General features: G+C 48.8%; 5 protein-coding genes across 5 annotated transcripts; 3 read left to right on the forward strand and 2 right to left on the reverse strand.

Moving 5' to 3' along the window:
* Positions 1 to 290: 290 nt before the first annotated feature.
* Positions 291 to 5,427, forward strand: ATNIH1004_003925 (Nonribosomal peptide synthetases (NRPS); the record flags this gene model as incomplete). The annotated part of the gene is made up of 5 exons (XM_033568597.1): positions 291 to 335; positions 395 to 1,503; positions 1,594 to 3,637; positions 3,699 to 5,225; positions 5,281 to 5,427. The coding sequence occupies 5 exons, from the start codon at positions 291 to 293 to the stop codon at positions 5,425 to 5,427; spliced, it is 4,872 nt and encodes a 1,623-aa protein (XP_033427403.1).
* A 3,354-nt stretch (positions 5,428 to 8,781) lies between these two features.
* Positions 8,782 to 9,591, forward strand: ATNIH1004_003926 (uncharacterized protein; the record flags this gene model as incomplete). Its single annotated transcript, XM_033568598.1, has 1 exon — positions 8,782 to 9,591. The coding sequence occupies one exon, from the start codon at positions 8,782 to 8,784 to the stop codon at positions 9,589 to 9,591; it is 810 nt and encodes a 269-aa protein (XP_033427404.1).
* A 220-nt stretch (positions 9,592 to 9,811) lies between these two features.
* ATNIH1004_003927 (uncharacterized protein) lies at positions 9,812 to 11,277 on the reverse strand (the record flags this gene model as incomplete). Its single annotated transcript, XM_033568599.1, has 4 exons — positions 9,812 to 10,519; positions 10,595 to 10,645; positions 10,704 to 10,982; positions 11,038 to 11,277. The coding sequence occupies 4 exons, from the start codon at positions 11,275 to 11,277 to the stop codon at positions 9,812 to 9,814; spliced, it is 1,278 nt and encodes a 425-aa protein (XP_033427405.1).
* Positions 11,278 to 13,834: 2,557 nt separating this feature from the next.
* On the forward strand, positions 13,835 to 15,053 carry ATNIH1004_003928 (cell wall mannoprotein 1 family protein; the record flags this gene model as incomplete). Its single annotated transcript, XM_033568600.1, has 5 exons — positions 13,835 to 14,179; positions 14,230 to 14,395; positions 14,662 to 14,732; positions 14,779 to 14,930; positions 14,984 to 15,053. The coding sequence occupies 5 exons, from the start codon at positions 13,835 to 13,837 to the stop codon at positions 15,051 to 15,053; spliced, it is 804 nt and encodes a 267-aa protein (XP_033427406.1).
* A 1,184-nt stretch (positions 15,054 to 16,237) lies between these two features.
* Positions 16,238 to 18,968, reverse strand: ATNIH1004_003929 (sulfatase domain protein; the record flags this gene model as incomplete). The annotated part of the gene is made up of 4 exons (XM_033568601.1): positions 16,238 to 16,829; positions 16,885 to 17,777; positions 17,807 to 18,578; positions 18,640 to 18,968. The coding sequence occupies 4 exons, from the start codon at positions 18,966 to 18,968 to the stop codon at positions 16,238 to 16,240; spliced, it is 2,586 nt and encodes an 861-aa protein (XP_033427407.1).
* Between the last annotated feature and the right edge of the window lie 49 nt (positions 18,969 to 19,017).

A 19,017-nucleotide genomic window follows, 5' to 3' on the forward strand; every position in this document is an offset into this window, starting at 1 on the left:
ATGTACTTTGTTCGCCTCGGGTTTTTGATTACCCTTTTAGGAAGTACCCGGCATATTCATGCCAACTTCGTCAGGACGATCTGCGCTCTTTGGAAATACCCAGAATGGGGACATCGACACTGGAAAGGGTAAATCAGTTATGCATATGATCATAAAAAGGTAGCTCCATCATGGCCGACAATCCTAGGCCGTCGATCTGTGTAGAAATACCTTTAAACACAGGTGGTCCATCTGCGTCAACAGCCAATCCTGGTGTTCCAATAAATCCATAATACATCTCTAATCGCAAGATGTCAGTTTCAGTGCTTCCCCCGGCGGGAAGTAATATCCACCAGGTGTGTAAAGAGATAATGATCTCACCACAATTATCAGTCCGGCTAATCACTTTACGTAGGCTTCCACTGTTGATACCGGCCCGACCAAGAGCCAACTCCGAGCACTATGGGCCCAAATTCTCCAGCAAGATGCGACCGACTTTTCAGAAGAAGATGTATTTTTTGAGGTTGGAGGCGACTCCATTACAGCCCTGGACCTGGCGACCGCTGCCCAGGCCCAGGGGATCCTTCTCACTGTGGAACAAATCTTTATGAATGCCACCTTGGAAGAAATGGCTCGAGAAGCACTTTCCAGTAGGCCCACACAAGAACATAAGGTCACAGTATCTAAACCAGTCGAACCATTTGGATTACTGCGTGCCGATATTTCTGTGCCCGACCTGACTCAGGCGATTGGCAACGCATGCGGCGTGGCTGCGGATCGAGTCAAAAATGCCTATCCCTGCACGCCGATGCAGGAGTCGCTGGTGACGCTATCCGAAGGAAGTGAGAACCTGTCAGTGCGACAGCTCGTCTACAAGTTGGATGACGACTTTCTTCTGGACCGATTTCAACAAGCATGGGTCGCCACCGTCCGCGCGAATCCGGTTCTACGCACCCGAATCTGTCAACTGGAGGGAGAGCTGAGATTTATCCAGGCAGTGATAGATGAAGACATGCTGTGGAATACCTCGGCCACGGATTTGTCTCGATTTCTGGAAGAAGATGCAAATCATCTAATGAAGTTGGGGGACCGGTTTTTCCGTTACACCATTGTCGTAGACAGCGAGAAATGGTATTTTGTCTGGACGGTACATCATGCCTTATGCGATGGTGCATCACTAATAGAAATCCTCGAAGAAGTTTCAACACGATTCTGCAACGAGAAAACTATACAGCGTGCCCCCTTTGAGCAGTTTATCGAATCAACTATCAGAAGAGATCCAAGCCAGGAGCAGGAGTTCTGGGAGCGCACTCTATCTGGCATTGACGTGACTACATTCCCTACGCTCCCGCAAGCAATTGATTTTCATGCCAATCCATCCAGTACACTCGAACGGCCGATTGCCCTCACGGAACGTGCACCATTTGGCATCACCAAAGCTCTGTTGCTGCGAGCTGCATGGGGCATGTTGTTGTCACACCATACTGGAACAGAAAATGTAGTGTTTGGGGCTATTAACAATGGGTAAGACCATGTATTTCCTATTAGCGAGCTTTGGGGATATTGCACCTTCGGTATTCTCAACCTATTCAGAAGCCAGCTAATGTCTTGTAGGCGAAACTCATCCGCCGTACCGGGTATATCGCAAATAACAGGCCCAACTATCAATCTACTTCCCATTGTTCTGCAAATTGACCCAAAACAGACCGTTGCCTCGTTTCTCAGCTCGGTTCGAGCCCAGGCGGCAGAATTGATGCCCTTTGAGCAAACTGGCGTGTCCAAGATTCGTAGCTATTTGGCAGGGAAAGAATCTACAGCGACCGACTTCCAGACCGTCTTTGTTGTGCATCCTGCCGATTTTGGCGAGGCTGGAGCGCCTGCGCTGCAGAAGCTGGGGGTCGAGTATGTGGACCACCTAGGGAAGACTGAGCAACACTCTTATCCAATGGTGGTTTCTTTAACACTGTCTACTGATACAACTGCCACATTCAAGATCCAGTATGATGAGCGCGTTGTTTCAACACAGCAGGCTCTTAATCTTATCCATCAATTTCAAGCCTTGACCTTGAATCTGAGCAACGCCACAGCCAATACATTGCTGGAATCTGTCTCCTCACTGAGTGAGAACGATATTGCCCAGATCCGGCAATGGAATCAATCTACCCCACCCACCAATCATGCATGCATCCACCACCTTTTTGAGAAGCAGGTACAGGAAAACCCCGATGCGGAAGCAGTTCGCTCCCTAGAGCGATCTCTGTCTTATGCCGAAGTGGACAATCTCTCGTCGGTACTCGCGTTGCGCCTGGTTGAACTTGGTGTGGACCTGGAAACACCGGTAGCCGTGTGCTTTGAGAAATCCATTTGGACAGTGGTAGCCATAATGTCAGTTTTTAAGGCTGGGGGGATATATGTTCCCATCGATCCCGCTCACCCTCGAGGTCGCATTGTCGAAGTGATCCAGACAGTGCAAATCAAGGTGGCTATAACTTCGAAAGAGGGAGCCGGGGTGTTGGATGGCCTCTGTGGCTCCATCATCACGATCGATAACCCACCGACCTCATCTGCCAAGATACAGGTTCCGGAACATGTACGGACGAGGGTGCAGCCATCCAACACTGCTTATCTTCTATTCACCTCTGGTAGTACTGGAAAACCGAAAGGAGTGCTGATGTCGCATTCTGCATTTGCGACCTCCATTATTCACCATGGACCGGCATTTGGCGCCAGCCCACAGTGGAGAACACTTCAGTTTGCCGCCCACACCTTTGACATTTCCATGACTGAGTTCTTTACCACTCTAGCCTTCGGAGGCTGTATCTGCGTACCATCCGAGCATGATCGTATGAATGATCTCGCCGGGGCCATGACGGCGTTGAAAGTAAACGTAGCGCTGGTCGTCCCCACTGTCGCCAATTTGATTTCCCCAGAGCAAGTTCCGACACTAAAGACATTGGTCCTGGGAGGAGAGCCTGTCACGAGGGAGACAATCACAAGATGGGCCAACCATGTCGATCTCACTGCTGGCTATGGTCCATCCGAAACAGCAGTGTACTGCTCGGGCAATCTGAACGTGTCGGCAGACGCCCACCCGGCTGACATTGGTCGGTGCATCGGAGGGACAATGTGGATCGCCAATGCCGACAACTACCACCAACTCACTGCAATCGGTTGCGTTGGTGAGATTGTCATCTCTGGCGCGCTTCTTGGAAGTGGGTACTTTGGAGACCCTGTTACCACCAATAAGGCCTTTGTACCTGCACCAGCATGGTTGGAGAATTTCAATCCGTCCAGTCCATACAAAATGCTGTATAAAACCGGCGATCTGGCGCGATACAACCCAGATGGGACATTCCGCATTGTCGGCCGCAGCGACACGCAAGTCAAGTTGCGTGGATTCCGAATTGAATTGGGTGAGATTGAGAACCGGATTAAGGAAGATGGCAAGGTCGTTACTGCTCTCGCCACCCTTCCATCTAAAGGCCCCTGTGCACGCCAAATCGTGGCGGTAGTATGCTTGAATCGCTCCGACCTGGGGAACCACGGCAGCAGACCTGATACGATCCTTTTGGCAGAGAAGCAACAGAATGAGGTCCTGGAACAAGTCAAAGCCCGCATTTCGCTCACCCTTCCGGATTATATGATCCCTTCCATTTGGGTAACTCTGGAAAAAAATGCCTCTACTACTGTCTGGGAAGATCGATCGACGGCTTCTCAAGACGTGGATTGAGCAGATGGATCCGGAGACACACAGAGAGGTGGTAGGAGACGTGGACGTTGGAGGGCCGACCGAAGTCACTCCAGGGACCACCGCAGATGCTATCCGGCAGATCTGGGGAGATGTACTGAAAGTGTCCCCGGAGCAGATCGGCTTGAAGACTTCTTTCTTTTCTCTTGGCGGAGATTCCATCGCCGCGATCCAGGTGGTGTCCAAAGCCAAGCAGGTAGGACTGCCTATCACCACCCGCGGCATTTTAACCCAAAAGACGCTAGGAAATTTGGCCATTCTAGTAGACCAGAATCAACAATCTGAACCGCGGGCTGTCGAGAAGGCTGTTGGCCCTCAGGGCGTGGATGGAACTCTCGCTTATTCGCATATTCTACAGTCTCGCCTCGAAGGCAAACCAGAAGTGAAAATCGAGGACTCGTATCTGTTCACTCCTATCCAGCGAGAGATATTGAGACAAAGAGAAATCAACCCAGCCATTTTCGTCCTTTCGTGGAAGATGGAATTCACTTCCCTGAAGTCGCAACCAATTTCCCTAGAGCGCCTCGCAAGAGCATGGAACTCGGTTGTGCAGAAGAACCATATTTTGCGATCCATATTTATCAAGGACCCTGAAGGAAAGCTACCATCATTGCAAGTTGTGCTGCAAAACGCAGAACCTTCCATTGCCATATCGTCATCCAACCCCGGGGAGCATGAGCCGACCACGGACGAGCTATTACCCGCCCTGGACGACTGCTTCTTGCCGCACCGGGCTCACTTCTCGCGACGTGGGGACGCCTTCTTCGGCCATATCGAACTGGACCATCTCGTTATCGACGGATGGTCATTTAGACTCATCAAAGAGGATCTGTTAGAGGCATACGACTCCGCCGACGCAAATCTCTCCCCGCCCCTGTTCACTTTCAAGTCCGTTGTGAACGCTCATCAGCCTAGCCGTGTTGACGAGGACAGAAAATACTGGGCTCCTATTCTACGTGACCAACGACCATCACTGCTATCCTTCCCAGTAACCCTACCAGGATCTGAGCGTTCTCCGAGTCTCAGAAAGACTAAGATCTACCTTCCCACTTTCGACATTGCAGCGCTATCAGCATTTAGCTCCCAATATAGCATCACTGCCGCCAGCATCTTCGATGCCGCATGGGCGCAGACCCTCAGCATGTTCTCCGGCTCACCCGATGTGACCTACGAATATGTCGTCTCCGGGCGCGACCAGGAAGTGGACGGGATATTCGAGATCGTCGGTCCAGTGATGAATCTCCTCGCTTACCATCTCCGCGACGTTTCAACGGAGGATAGTGCCGAAGAATTGGCCAAACTGGCTCACCAAATCCAAGACCAGAGACTGCAGGATGGAGGCCATACCGGGGCCAATTTGCGTGAGGTGGTCCAGAACGATTTGAAGATGGGGTTGCCGTTCAACACGGCGTTGAATTTCCAACGACGACCTCTTGGCGTGCAAACCGATAGCTTGAAGGTCTATGATCATTTGAAGCGATCAAATGATCCTTGGCATGTAAGTTTCTTATACCCTATTGACTCTGGTGGTGGTGCTAAATTGGTTCTAATAGTTCGATGTCTTGGTGCGGATCTTACATATCATGGATGATAACATTATTCGGCCTTCGATAGAGTTTGACGCGAGACTGTTTGATGAGGAGAGAATGAACGAGGTGGCAAATGTTTTCTGGAGAAAGGTTCAAATTGCTCTTTCGTAATGTTGCCTGTCCACGAGAATCAGTATACAATCGTCTGAATGTTTTCCTTACTCTAGATTTATGGGTTGAAATCAATGGAGATTACTCTAAATGATGTTAATTACCTCGAAATAGGGCGTAGACACTTCTTTCAGCCTCCATTTCTTCACCTGACTACCTCTACATGTCTTAACGTCTAGCATACTCATGGGTGAGCAAAGAATTTCAAAAAAAAAAAAATAAATAAATAAATAAAATCAATAACATAACCGGAAAGCGAGCGCTCCACCTCTATATGCCATCTAAAACCGTCCTTTGTAACCTGAACACCCCAACAATAAAGATTTACAGTATTATTCGATTTATTTAATGTCCTAAGATAATGCTTTTTTTCAGCTATCTTTCCGGTTACGTTCCTAATTCCTAATAACTTATTCATGATACTGTACGTAATGAACCTAATTTAACTAATGCACAAGCTGCGGGCATAAATGCCAATTTCTCGGCCTCCAGTACTAAATACACTTTCACATTCGACAATAATACGCGATAAATTTGGCTTTTCGTGACTGCGTGTATCTTCACAGGCCTCGAGGATCCGTTGATCAAGTAAACCCAAGCAATCGCTTGAAAGTCCTCTTCATACCTATTGTAATCTCAGGCTCGTATAATGCCCCAACAAGGGAGAACTCCTGACAGCTCACATAAATACCAACTAGCCTCGACTTGCTTAGGGGTTCATATACATTATCACGCATCGAGAGACGCTGGTGGCTTTCCACAGACGTCCCATCTTTACAGCATACATCTCGCCAGTCATATCCGACGGTATGGGACAGGACATCAGGCTAATTGATGGAGAGCCTAAGCTTCTTGTACCGAGGCTGCACATTCCGTTCAACCTTAAACTCGATTTCCATAAGTTCGGGCTCTATGACACAACGGACAAGCCAACAATCCCAGCGTCCCGCGCAAAATGAATTGTTTGACTCGCTTCGGTATCGAAATCACCAATTCTCGATTTTCTACCTGAAGTGCATACGAAGACAAAGCCAATAATCACCCGGTCTCGAAAGTAGACCTCGGCTGTGACTATGGTCTCTCTACAGTCGTCCCGCATCTCGAAGTAAAGTTTCTGTACCTGGTCAAATAGAGTATGTTATTCTGGGACCAATATCTGAGCTCTCTAACTTCCGTCCTCATAAACGACTGCTCGGACGCAATCAGAAAATACATTCAATATCCATGAGATAGCTGTCAGTTTCTCGTCAGAGTCGCTCTGGTACTGGTGTTGCAGCTTTTGGTGGGGAAGGGAGTAAAGTCCGGGGAGCGAAATGTCACAGTAGTCTCAATGTGTATTGCTGCAACTTGACCTACTTCTATCCCCCGTCACTCAGTAGAGAAACACATTGGAGTAAGCCAGGTAGTTAATGATTGGACTTCCTTGTCTGGAGAGATTTCAAAACCTTTATCAATCTCATTCATCCATTGTCCTACTATACCGGACCTGGGTGGTTCTAATACTCGATCTTCAAATCCGATATGCGACTTGGGGATCTGGAGGGGCCACGGATGCCTGTGGATCCCTGGATTTTCCGGACACTCTTAGTGATGCATAGATCTGATAGTTACCGCTTTGAACTGTCTATGAAATGCTAGAATTTTTCCTCGTATTGTAGCTGATCATCAGGTATTTGATGGCATTCACGATCCAGAATATCTGGTGTCATAATTTGTTAGTCATATTGTTGGGACTGAACACCGACTCGGATAAAGCGGTTTGGTTTGCCTGGGTCCGTTCAGCTACCGTTCGGATCTGCTTAAGGCATTGCTACATACTAGTTTAAGGGCAACAAATCCCGTGATGGTATTGCCGGGCGTCGAAATCGGTATTATCTCAACAGCTTCGTTGAGTCGCTAGTGGAGAGGAGCAAAAGTGGCAGTTCGTCCATAGTTTGTTGAGACCCGAGCCAAAGTTAGCATCGCACACGGATGCTTATAAAATACGTTGAAAAGACCTGCAAGCCACCCAGGCCGATTGCTAGGTGGTATCTCCGATTGTCTTCTAAAATACCGATTCGGTTGATACGTTCCTCCTTCGAGCCGCTGGCAAAAAAAAGACTTCCCGCAGCCACCGCTAGAGCCGAAGAGCACAGATTTTCCATCAGAGGAGGAGGGTGAGGATCGGATGCCATGTGGAGCGGAACCTTGTCAAGGACCCGAGAAGCAGGCATCTTGGACCTCCGAAGCCAATATTGGTCAGCGGTTCAAAAGCCCTGGAAGGCTGGGACGGTAGGAGAGAGTTGATTCTCAAATTACCGTGTCTTGGAAGATGCGGTATCCACAAATTAGACTATAAATGAGACGAATCTATTATACCTTGAAAGGAAACTTGGGGTAGTCGGTCAATTCGCCGAGGCCGAGTGAAACGATCTTGAATTGGTCTAAACCTTCGAGCACAATCGATTTATCTTCTCTGGAATGCATATTCTCCGGATGAAACTGTTTGAACCAGGTCATCTGACCATAGTATGATCCTTGGCCTGTTGTCTGGAAGAACAACCACTGTTCAGTGTAATATTGTTCCGGCTTCCGGGCTGGAAGCTCAGTCGGTGGTGTAGGTTGTATCACTCAATGAGATAGTCAATGAGGTACTCAATGATCGCGCCGAACTCTCACAGCGTGATACTCGTATTTGGGTCCTCTAAGGTAGGATGTTGACCATTGGGATTCAACGCCAGATATTCGGGTTTCTTGATATCAAAAATGGGATAGGGGTGGTTTCATAGGGTAGATTAACCTCCAGTATAATTTCGACCTTGAGGAGATTGGGGCCAGATTTTCCGCAGAGTTTGATTAGCTTAGTAAACAAGTTTGTTTTGTGGATATGAATTAAATTCGGGTGGCCTAACACGGTTAATATAGACTGTGTATGTCAATTTCTCCAGTTCTCTATTATTAATGGAGAGACAAAATTCTACCAGCTTCCATACACTATTACGGCTCACTAGTGGCCCGGATTTTTAGTAGTGGAAAGGATTCGTGTCATGAGAATTAATGGTAATATGGCTCCATTTCGTAGCCCTCACGGTTTTCTCCCTAAGCCGTCTAGCGTTTCCTATTTGGGCCAATTGAGGATAGAGACGTTGCATGAAGCCCAACAAGAGCAAACCCCCAACCAAGATTTCTAATCCTTCAGAATGAGTCAACGGAATACGAGGTGGGAGTTTCCCTGATATTTCCAAATTCTAAAACTCTGCGCTCGTAATTCTGTCGGTAGCGACTGCTTAAATCTGTCTACATATCATTCCAATCTATATACATAGAGCGGCTACGAGAGAGACATCAACCATCCATCAATAAACACGCACGAAAATGGCTCAACGCATTGCCCTCATCACCGGTACTGCCTTCACCTTACTACACGTTTATCGAGCTAACATCTCAGGTGCCAACTCGGGCGTCGGCCTCGCCACGACCAAAGTACTTGCCCGCACTGACGCCTTCCATGTTATCATGGCGTGTCGGTCTCTTGACAGTGCCAACAATGCCAAAACCGAACTTGAACAATCCGGCATTAACCCGGCGCATCTCTCCACCGTCCATCTCGACGTAACGGACCACGAATCCATCCGCGAAGCTGCCTCGCAAGTGTCTCAACGATTCGGTCAGCTCGACATCCTCGTCAACAACGCAGCTGTAGCGGGTTTAAACGCACTGGATGATCTCACACGTCGTATGCGCATGTGCATGGATACAAACGTGATCGGACCAGCCGTGGTATCTGAGACGTTCCGACCTCTGCTGGTGAAATCGCCCAACGCGTACTCTATCTACATCACCAGTGGGGTTGGTTCGTTGACACTAGCGGCGGATCCGACGTCATTCACCTACCGTGGACCTGCGAATGGAGAGGCCTATCGATCTAGCAAGTCGGCGTTGAATATGGTTGCATTGCAGGAATGGGTCCATGTGCAGGATACTAATACCCCGTTGAAGATCTTCATGATGTGTCCTGGTTTCGTGCGGTCGAACCTCCGTGGACATAGTGAGGAGGCGAGGAGCGGATGGGGCCATGCGGGGGATCCAGATGTCTCTGGCGAAACGGTGCTAAGTATTGTGCAGGGGGAGAGAGATGCTGATGTTGGAAAGATTGTTCATAAGGATGGGGTGTATCCTTGGTAAAATAGTGCGTTTGATATGAAGCTTGCCGGCTACACAGTGATAGTGGTATAGTGCTGTTGTTATAAATAACTGCTGCTTTAGGAGTGGACGACGTCTGTCACTGTAATCCGGATTCCTTCAAGGTAATAATATATGGCATCATCATAGGAAGGTTTCATACCAGTAGACATTTATTAATTCCAGGGTATCTGCATTCAGCTCACAATCTAGTCAGAATACATCAACCATCCCAAATCACCTCGAGAACTGCCAGGTACGACTTTGGCGATTTACACACGCGCGTCAGCTTAAATCGCGAGTCCGCCTCTTGCAATAGAGCATTCCAATCATCTCGGGTGCGCTCCTGAGAATTCTGCCAGCCCAACATATACATATCATAATCCCTAACTTCGCGCTCCTCTAGATAATGCGCCTCTCCATAGCCTGGGACGACACGTTCATTCAGCACGACTTTGGCTCCGGGCTTCAGCGCCGGGATTAAAGCCTGCAAGATCCTGCGCGCATATTTATCGGACCAGTTATGCAGCACCTGTCGCAGCAGATACACATCTGCCCCGTGGATAGGCTGCGCCTGGAAGAAATCATGTACCTCGAAGCGAATGCGACGGCGCTGCTCCGCTGGGATTTCTTCAAAGTGATGGGCCACTTCAGCCGGTGAGATCACCTCAGCGCGGTCCTGCACGATGCATTGAACGGTCGGGTTGTGAGAAACCAGTGCGCACGCGATATGCCCAATCCCACCGCCCACGTCGACCACGATCTGTTCTGCAGCTGATACCCAGGGGAAATACTCGATCAAGTATTGTGGTGAGTAGCCGGGGAGCTGGGCATACCATGTCATGGCATTGGAGAAGACGCTGGCATATTGCGGCATGTTGGCAAAGGCCTGGAAGATAGGGAGATCTGTGCTATTCTGCACGTTCCAGCCCTGTTGTCATTAGATCTATGTGACTTGGCTGGTGTCATATATTTTTGTAAAATATGGTATCGGAAGCAGACTCACACTGTGTTGTGGTTCTTCCGAGTTAGGGTACCGCATTAGGGCATCGGCGATCTGGCACATTCAGCTACCGAGATTGTTTCTAAGGAGATTGACGTCGATCCAAGCATACGCGAAAGGTAGCCGGCATTGTCTCATTTAGGCCAATCAGGATCCAAGCACGCAAGCCTTCGTTCTCAGCCAATACGCGAGAGCCGGCTGTGTGTACGAAAAAATCGGGCTTCGCTTGGAAAAAGACATGATACGTAGCCGCATGCGAAAGAAGCCGACGAACTAAATGCTCCCCCAGGTTTAGTCGAGATGCAAGATCCTGGACGTAGGTTCCCTCGCTTGGGAAGGAGGTGAAAACCCCGAGACGGACCAATACCAGCATACTCATAGACGGACTCCGCTGTTGCAATCAGCACATATCAATCTCCCATACACAAAAAAATATTTTCACGCACCAATTCTTGGCTACCCAGCAGGGACGGCTCCGTCAGCAGATCACGGAATTCATCCAACAGACCCAGTAGCTTCACGCGAGCTGCCAGCACATTCGAGTCGGGTGCATCACCCCGCAAGGGATGAGGCAGGCCGTGCTCAAACGAAGGCTCTGGCAGTGCGCGCTGCGCTAACTCGTCTGCGAGGTTGCGAGCCACATCAGCGATCTCTACTGCGCGACCCACGAGGTTGGATCGGTCCATAAGGGATTGTTGGATTGGAACAGGTTCGATATGGTGAGATATCAGTATGGTCGGAAAGAGGGACAACGCGGGGATCATATATTGAGGTGTCTGATGAAGCCCCTTGCATCAACACCATCAACAGAGCTTATCGGTCCAACCTTAGTCCGTTTGTATCTTTAGTGTAGACCAGGGTCGCTTGCAAGTTAGGCAGGTCTGAATGATATAGATTAGTGCGACAGGCAAGGGGTGTGTATGTGCTCGTTTTTTGTTCTTTGTGTTCTGGTGCACAAGGACGCCCTATAAACGTAGGGAGTAGGTATACATGTATGCTGCTCTCAAGTGCGTGGGTGCGTAACAATTGTTTTATTTCACTTTCAAATCCTCTATAACTCTTTGGAAATTGGTTAGCGGACCTACACGATTGAATTATTCGAACAAGCGAAATTATGCCATTGCAGAATGTCACCAGGAAAACAAAACGCTTATTAATTTATAATGTTAACTAAATATTACAATATATCTGCTGATAATAAGCAGAGCAGCATCGGCGTGTTCGGCCGGCTTAGAGGGTTAGCCTACAGTGATATCAGTATGGAGTGTTGGGCACATGAGTTTGGCCAAGCATAAGTTGATATGTACGCCATACTCCAGCTAGGCTGAGTCGTATAATATTTAACCCATGTCTTGATCTGCATACGGACAACCGACTGCATCCATTTATCTAGTTAGTTAAACCAGCATTATGGACATCGTCGTTGCAACTACCGTCATGATAGCTACAACCCATTCTGCTAGTAGTCTATTATAGTCTAACCACGCTCGGCTAGCATGATTGACTTGATTGAATGGTCCCTGGTAGGGTGACGTCGAGTTGGCCATCCGAAACCACCAGGGTTGGCACTTTGGCACTCCATCGGGATTGTCAATAAAGCCTGAGACGAAGGATTGTGTGGGTCAGCCGAGGAACTAACAGTAGATCAAGCATTGTGTGACGATGCTTGGCTGAGGCCGAACTGGCCGGATTATTAATTGCTCGATGTTTCGCGGTTCTCTGGCGCAGGCTAGACGGCACCGTGAACGGATTCTAAGAGCTTCTTGCTTCTTCTATGCTGTTATGGAAATATATGGATCCGAGCGCCTAGTACCTCGGCCACTGAGAGGTATTTCATTCAGGACCTGCCCCTACTCACAGATAGTATGTGCGTTTATCAGATAGTAATTAAGGCAATATAGATCCTATTAAATACAGTCTTTAGTAGGCTACGTGCGTGTAGATGGTATAGTGTTATTTTGCCACCTTTTCCCCTGAATTATAGTGACCGTGTCGAGATCGCTTCGCATACTAAGTATCTCAGCAATGTGTGAATTGCGGAAGATCGCTTACACTTCACTCGGTTCAATCCTATCATCTTTTTGACAGCCACTACATTGGCCAGAAATGTGATCCATCTATAAGAACTTTGATGCAAAATGTGAATCGAGATGGTGACAGATCTTGTCAGTGATAAAGACGCATAGTTAGGATGGACTTTTGTTTGTTGATTTTTGTCTGTCATGTGCGTGTCTGGAATGAGTATAGCCTAGATGACTTAGGCATCGCTCTCTTCGGCCTGGGAATGCCGTGAGCAAATGATGTGGCTGGATGCAGGGCACGATGGTGACAAGGATGTCTGAATGCAGGGCAGCCTTTTGGTCAAGGGGTCTACTCCGTACAGTTTCAATGACGGGATAGGATTGTAGCCGAGGTTGTGTTATATATCTCATTGGATATGAAATGCTCGCTGTTATTAGATCAGATTGCACTAGGTTGGGAGAAACATGAATGAATAAAAATAGTGAAAATATAGAAAGAAACAAATTTCAATATGACATTATGTATTGAACGCTGCGATGGACCATTCTGTAGATACATTCTGAATAACCACAAAACTGGCAACTTGAGGGAATCCCTGTGTATACAGACAATAAAATATAGAAACTTTCATATAAAAATGAGATAGAAACTTCGGACTCCCAGGCCAATAGACGACATCCCCATGACCACGACCCTTAGCTAAAGGGCCATCGGCTCCCGATCCAAGATCCCGGAGATGTTACATCCCCCTCATCTGAGCCGAAGTACTTGACGCTATATTGCTTGGCTGCCGTGAAGAAAGTCCTGCGTGTGGGGTAACCAGGCGTCGATTGGATCGATCGCACCGGGACCGGAGTATCGATGAAGAAAAAATCCTTTGTGATAATGGACTGTATGCATGCCTTATTTACCTAGGTTGAGATCTAGCGGACTCACATGTCAACGGGATACAGATGCAGTATGGATGTCCGTCTTGCGTCCATCATGTAATGCGGGAAATGTCACGGTGATACTGATGCGCGGACGGATGCCGACGGTGGCCAAAGTCAATTAATTACGGGGTAGATTTGCTTCCGATCGTCGATGTCGTGTCACGCTTCAGAACAAAACACAGCATAGGATCTATCATATATAAACCCCTCTGTCTCCGACTAGACCATCTATATCACTCCCAACACAGCACACAGAACCAAAGGTAGATCCAGTACAAACAAGAGCAAAATGCATTTCCATTCTGTCTTCACTCTTATCCTCGCCCTCCTCTTCACCCTCGTCGGCACCTCTTCTGTCCTTCCCCGCGATGCAACTGCGGTCCAGCAGGACCTCGACAAACTCTCCACGGACGTAAAGGCCCTCACCAGCGCGATCACCTCCTACACTGGCGGTGTGAGCGGCGCACTGGAGATTCAGAATAAGGAGCAGACTGTGGAGGGTGATCTCGACAAGGTGACTACCGATGCCAAAGCGGCGAGTACATTCACAGAGAGCGAAAGCTCGACTATCACGAAGTCGGTGCTAGGATTGGAGCCGGATATCAAGACCTCGCTTGATACGTTGGTACAAAAGGTATGGATATTATTTTCTCATTGGGACCTTGCCCACGCTAATGGGTTTAGAAACAACTGATCGTTTCCGCTGGAGTGACGGACATCGTGAAGGGCGATCTGCAGAAACTCAAGTCTAAGACTGATTCGATGTCCACTGAGCTGCAGGCCAAGGCGACAGCAACGGACAAGGACACCCTGGCATCGAAGACGAAGGACTTGGATGCCGCATTTGAAAGTGCGCTTGCGCAGTTCTCATAGTGGTTGCTGCAGATGGTTGGGTGTAAGCAGTACCAATGCAAGTCCGTACGTATTAGTGTTGGGATCGGACATGAAACACGATGGAACATTTGTCGGGACTGAGATAGGTTAATGAATTTACGTGAATGAAGTCTAGTCCTTTTAGGTGCGCAGTAAATGGTCGGTAATTCCCAGGGTGCTCATGAATGCCAACTTTTTGGAATTTAAAAGCCCTCGGTTTTCAAGACATATCTAACCGAGTAGATAATGACCAAGCACTTAACACCACGACTATCCCCGCTGCTGCGCTCTGCCATCGGCAATCTCGTGGGAGGGTAAGTCTATCCTAAACATAGCGGTACACTAATTATTGCCAGCTAGCCGTACTTCCTGGACTGGGACAGGACTTTTCCCGACGGATGGAACCCATCGGATATGCAGTCAGCCGCTGACCGGCTCTTTTCGCGTATGCCGGGATCGGACCATCCGTCGACGGATAGGAAATTGTATTATCGACGAGGCAAGGGCCAAATGTGATTGCAAGGGACTGGCCGATGTTGGATGGCAGTTGACAGTTTTAACTTAGTCCTGAAGAACCGCACATATGGACATGGATCGTTCTTGTTCTCAGATGGCTAAAGGCGCTGGCCGCATAAGCGATATAATTCCGGTGGATCCCAGGACAGTTGTGAGAAATGGGTTGCTGAGAGAAGTGCCTTCGGCTAGATGATGTGACACTACAAATCAGCATTAACGGCGGTACCGCCATAAAAGGAACTCCTTTATCCAGAACAAATAATGTCAGCTGTATAACGCTATGATACCTGATGGATTACCGGGCTGGTGGAGGAGCTACCTGCACAGGTGCTTTTATCTCAATACTCTCCCTAGCTTCCACTGTATATCATCTCAATGCCGCCTTGACAGACTGAAGAGATATCTGCTTTGGGCTTTCTTGATGCAAAAGGTGTCAACAGGTTATTCACTCTGCCAATACGTCGTTGGATTATTCACGATCAAGATGGCCCCGATTGGGCTAATAATTAGAAGTAGTGTCACGGATAAGCCAGGTACGGCCGTCCCCCACTCTTCTTGGTAGACATGGTGTCGTAGTTGAAGACATACCAAGTATTGAATCTTTGGCCGGGATGTGCCCCTTGTTAGTTGCATAAGGAACATCGGAGAAACGTTTAACATATGTATAAACAAAGTATTCTGCCTCATCCCAATGAGCAGCTGCAGATGGTCATCTCCCAGAATCCTGCAGACTGTCATTTGCCCTGGATATGGAAGTTTGCTCTGACAATAGCAAATGCATCTAGATCTTGTCAGAGATCTGCCGCGGCCAAGCTCTTGAGCGTTGGGCTGTACAGGCGCAGCCTTGGTGAAGCAAGACCGAATTGCCTTATACATTAGTCCATACAAGAAAGAAACTACAAAACGTTAGCACTTGCCCTCACGTTCACTGCTTCTCTCACCATGCCTTTGGCCACCGTCACCAGCTGAATGACCATTCCCGCGTCAGTCTACATAAATAGCAGCGTTTGTATCCAAAATCATACGTATAACCAAAATCTGGCGCATCGTCACGCATATTCCATGGAATTATGAACAAAAATGAAATTCTATACACAAGAATGGATAGATGGGTATAGTACAAGGACTCGGTGAGCCCCATGTGTCCGGACAAAGGGAGACCCTTTACCCATGCAATGTGAAGGGGTGTACAGGGCGCGAGGAATCGATATTGATTCAAGGCAACACCATGGGCCGGACGGCGAGAGCCGCTGTTACGCAGGCCGAAAAAAAAAAAAAATAACCAACCAGGGATCCTTCCCCCTCACCTCTTCCCGGACTTGAGTTTTGGCTTATATTGGTAGAGATGCCAGTTTTCTACCACCCACCACTGCGCCACATGGGCCGCATCGCGGAGCCAGTCCACTACTTCCTTGCCATACTCCGTGTCCAGCTTCTCTGCCAGGTCCACCAAACCGAAGTCCTTATACGGATTTTTCTCGTTAGGGTCCTTTTCCAAATCGGTAAAGCGCCACTCAAGATCGTCGATCAACGGGATCACCAGGCGAAACGCCGGTCGAGCCGCCGATCGCACAGCCAGCCAGGAACCACCAGTGTTCATGACAGTGAATTGCCAATCTTGTTTGCCATCTTTCTCTGGGACCAGATCGCGGATCATGGACTGTCCTTCGTATAGCGATCGAATATCTTTCGCCGCATGCGTGCTGTTCGGGCCCAGGGATCCCGTCTCAATCAACAAATCGATGATCGTCGGGACAATCTGCTGGGAGATGACGGGGGTTGTAACTTCAACCTGGGGGATATCAGGATGGGCAAAGAGGATGGGAATGTGAAAGCTGCCACGATGTGGGTTGTCGTAAGGAGTTGCACCACCGTCATTGGGCAGAGAGAGACCACTAGATATCATCAGTTACTGCTCAAGGTACAGAAATCAAATTTCAGGTTACTAACTGGTCACCCGACATGACAATTAGGGTTTCTTTGGCAATTCCTTTCTCTTCCAGGATCCCTAAGATCTCTGCCAGCCAGTTATCTACGAAATGAATGGTGTTCAGATATCGGTTGAGGTCGCCATTGGATCCACTCAGTAGATTTGACGACATGATCTCCTTAAAATCGTCATCATGCGGCAGGCCCCAAGGGTGGTGGGTGGTTCCGGTAAGGTGGGTGAGGAACAGACGAGTGTGGGTACTTTCCGCCTCGTCAATGGCGTCGCGGATATACTCGCGGAGTTCCGTGTCGGCGTAGCCGTAGTAGTTCACTTCCCTATCCTTGGGAGGGTAATGCTTGGCATCCGGATCCGCAATCTTCTCCTTGGTCAGAATGTCATGGAATCCCAAAGCGGGTGTGAGTTTATCCTGCTTGTCATAGGTGTCGGTAACTGACTGCATCCACTTGGAATGCCAGGGCCAGGTCCTAAAGTCATCGGTCTTGTTTGTGATGTCTGCCTGGTGATTGAAGGCATTCAAGACATGAGGCAAGCACGGTTGGTAGATGTGGTGTAGATATTCGCGGTTGAAATCCGCCACCAAGGGCGTGATACCGCAGACCGTGCCGGTCACACTCTTCAGCGTGTACGTGCCTGTGGTAAACCCATTACTAGCAGCAATGCCTCCGTACGACCTTTTCCCCCCGAACAACGTGTCATTATGCTCGAACCCAGTCGAGAATCCTGTCAAAAACTCGGCAGTCCGGGTGAGGTTCGCAATTCGATCCTGTACTTCGGCGGGCAGTTTCTTATCCTTATAGGATTCAGCGATACGGTTCCACATAAAGCTATCCTTCCGAATCGGGAACAGGTCGCCACGTGTACTTTCCAGCTTCAGAAGAAAGACATGTTTGATCTTAACATCTCCATCAGCGATGACCTTACGAATCGGCTCCAAAATAGGGCTGTCAAGTTAGAAATATGCAGTGGATCCTCGTGGGCGCTGTAATGAAATTCCGGGTGTTCCGTCTGATCCCAGTCCTCAAAACCGGGAAGACCCTTCTCGGGCATCCAGTCCCAGACTGGCGTTTTCGCTAGTGCAGTGCGGTCCTCCAGCCATCTGTAATCACCCGGCAACCCGAAGGTATCAACGGGCGACGCGCGATGACTTTCGGTGAACGGTGTAAACGGCAGCGCTCCGGAAAGGAACCAGAGCGCAGGATCCCAGGGTCGAATGGCTCGCAGGAACAGCAGGATACTGAACGGCAGGAGAACGCCTACCCTCTTTAGCACCGAATCCTTCTTCTGAGCAGACCCCGCACTGCCCGAGTCCATCAGATAGACCGACTCTTCGTCATCACTCTTATCATCCCGATAATCGTCGACTGCAATCTGCTCGTATACTTGAGGATCTGGCAATAACGGTCGCCCACCGCGCACCCGATTGACAACGTTCCGGATCAAGGTCACCAGTAGTCGGAATGGCCACGCCAGTACCTTCAAGACGCCACCAGCCCCCCGATGGATCGGTCTCGCTGTAAACCATGCAGCCGTCAACAGAATCCCTTCCACAACCAGAAAGCCTGTCAAGCCAGTCAAAAGGGTGCGAATTGCCGCTGCATCGCCGTGAAAGGTCTTGGCCTGACGCCAGTGGATCTCGGCACCGGTGACAACGTAAAATGAGGTATTCGCGGAGGCCATTCCTGACATAAGTAAACTGCAGTGGATCAGTGAGTTGGATCTTTATTGGCATTCCTTTACAAAAAAAATCGACATACCTGAATGGGATAATCACGAGAGCGGCCAGTATAGCTACCGGTCGCCACGGAATGGTTTGTGTAAAAATACGGATGAGGATCAAAACGCAGACATCTTGAAAGAAAAATGTGATGCCCCAGCAAAAGAATTTGGAGGGTGGTAAGGAATAAATGTGGGCATATAGATGTAAAATTTTCGCACCCAAAAGAGCGAAAAGGGCAACGGTGAAGAAATAACGACGCGAAGAATCCCAGCAGACGTCGAAAACGTGGCCAGGTGAAGTGCGAAGTCGCTGGACCAAGGGTACGCAGTGCCGCACGAGGGCGTGCACGCAGTTAATCAGTTTCATGGCAGCACGACCGAGGAAAGAATTATATCAGTCAGATGAACAGCATGGC

The sequence above is a fragment of the Aspergillus tanneri genome (genome assembly GCF_003426965.1).
Source record: "Aspergillus tanneri strain NIH1004 chromosome Unknown AapTan_3_pilon_pilon_pilon, whole genome shotgun sequence".
In the NCBI taxonomy this organism is placed as follows: Eukaryota; Fungi; Ascomycota; class Eurotiomycetes; order Eurotiales; family Aspergillaceae; genus Aspergillus; species Aspergillus tanneri.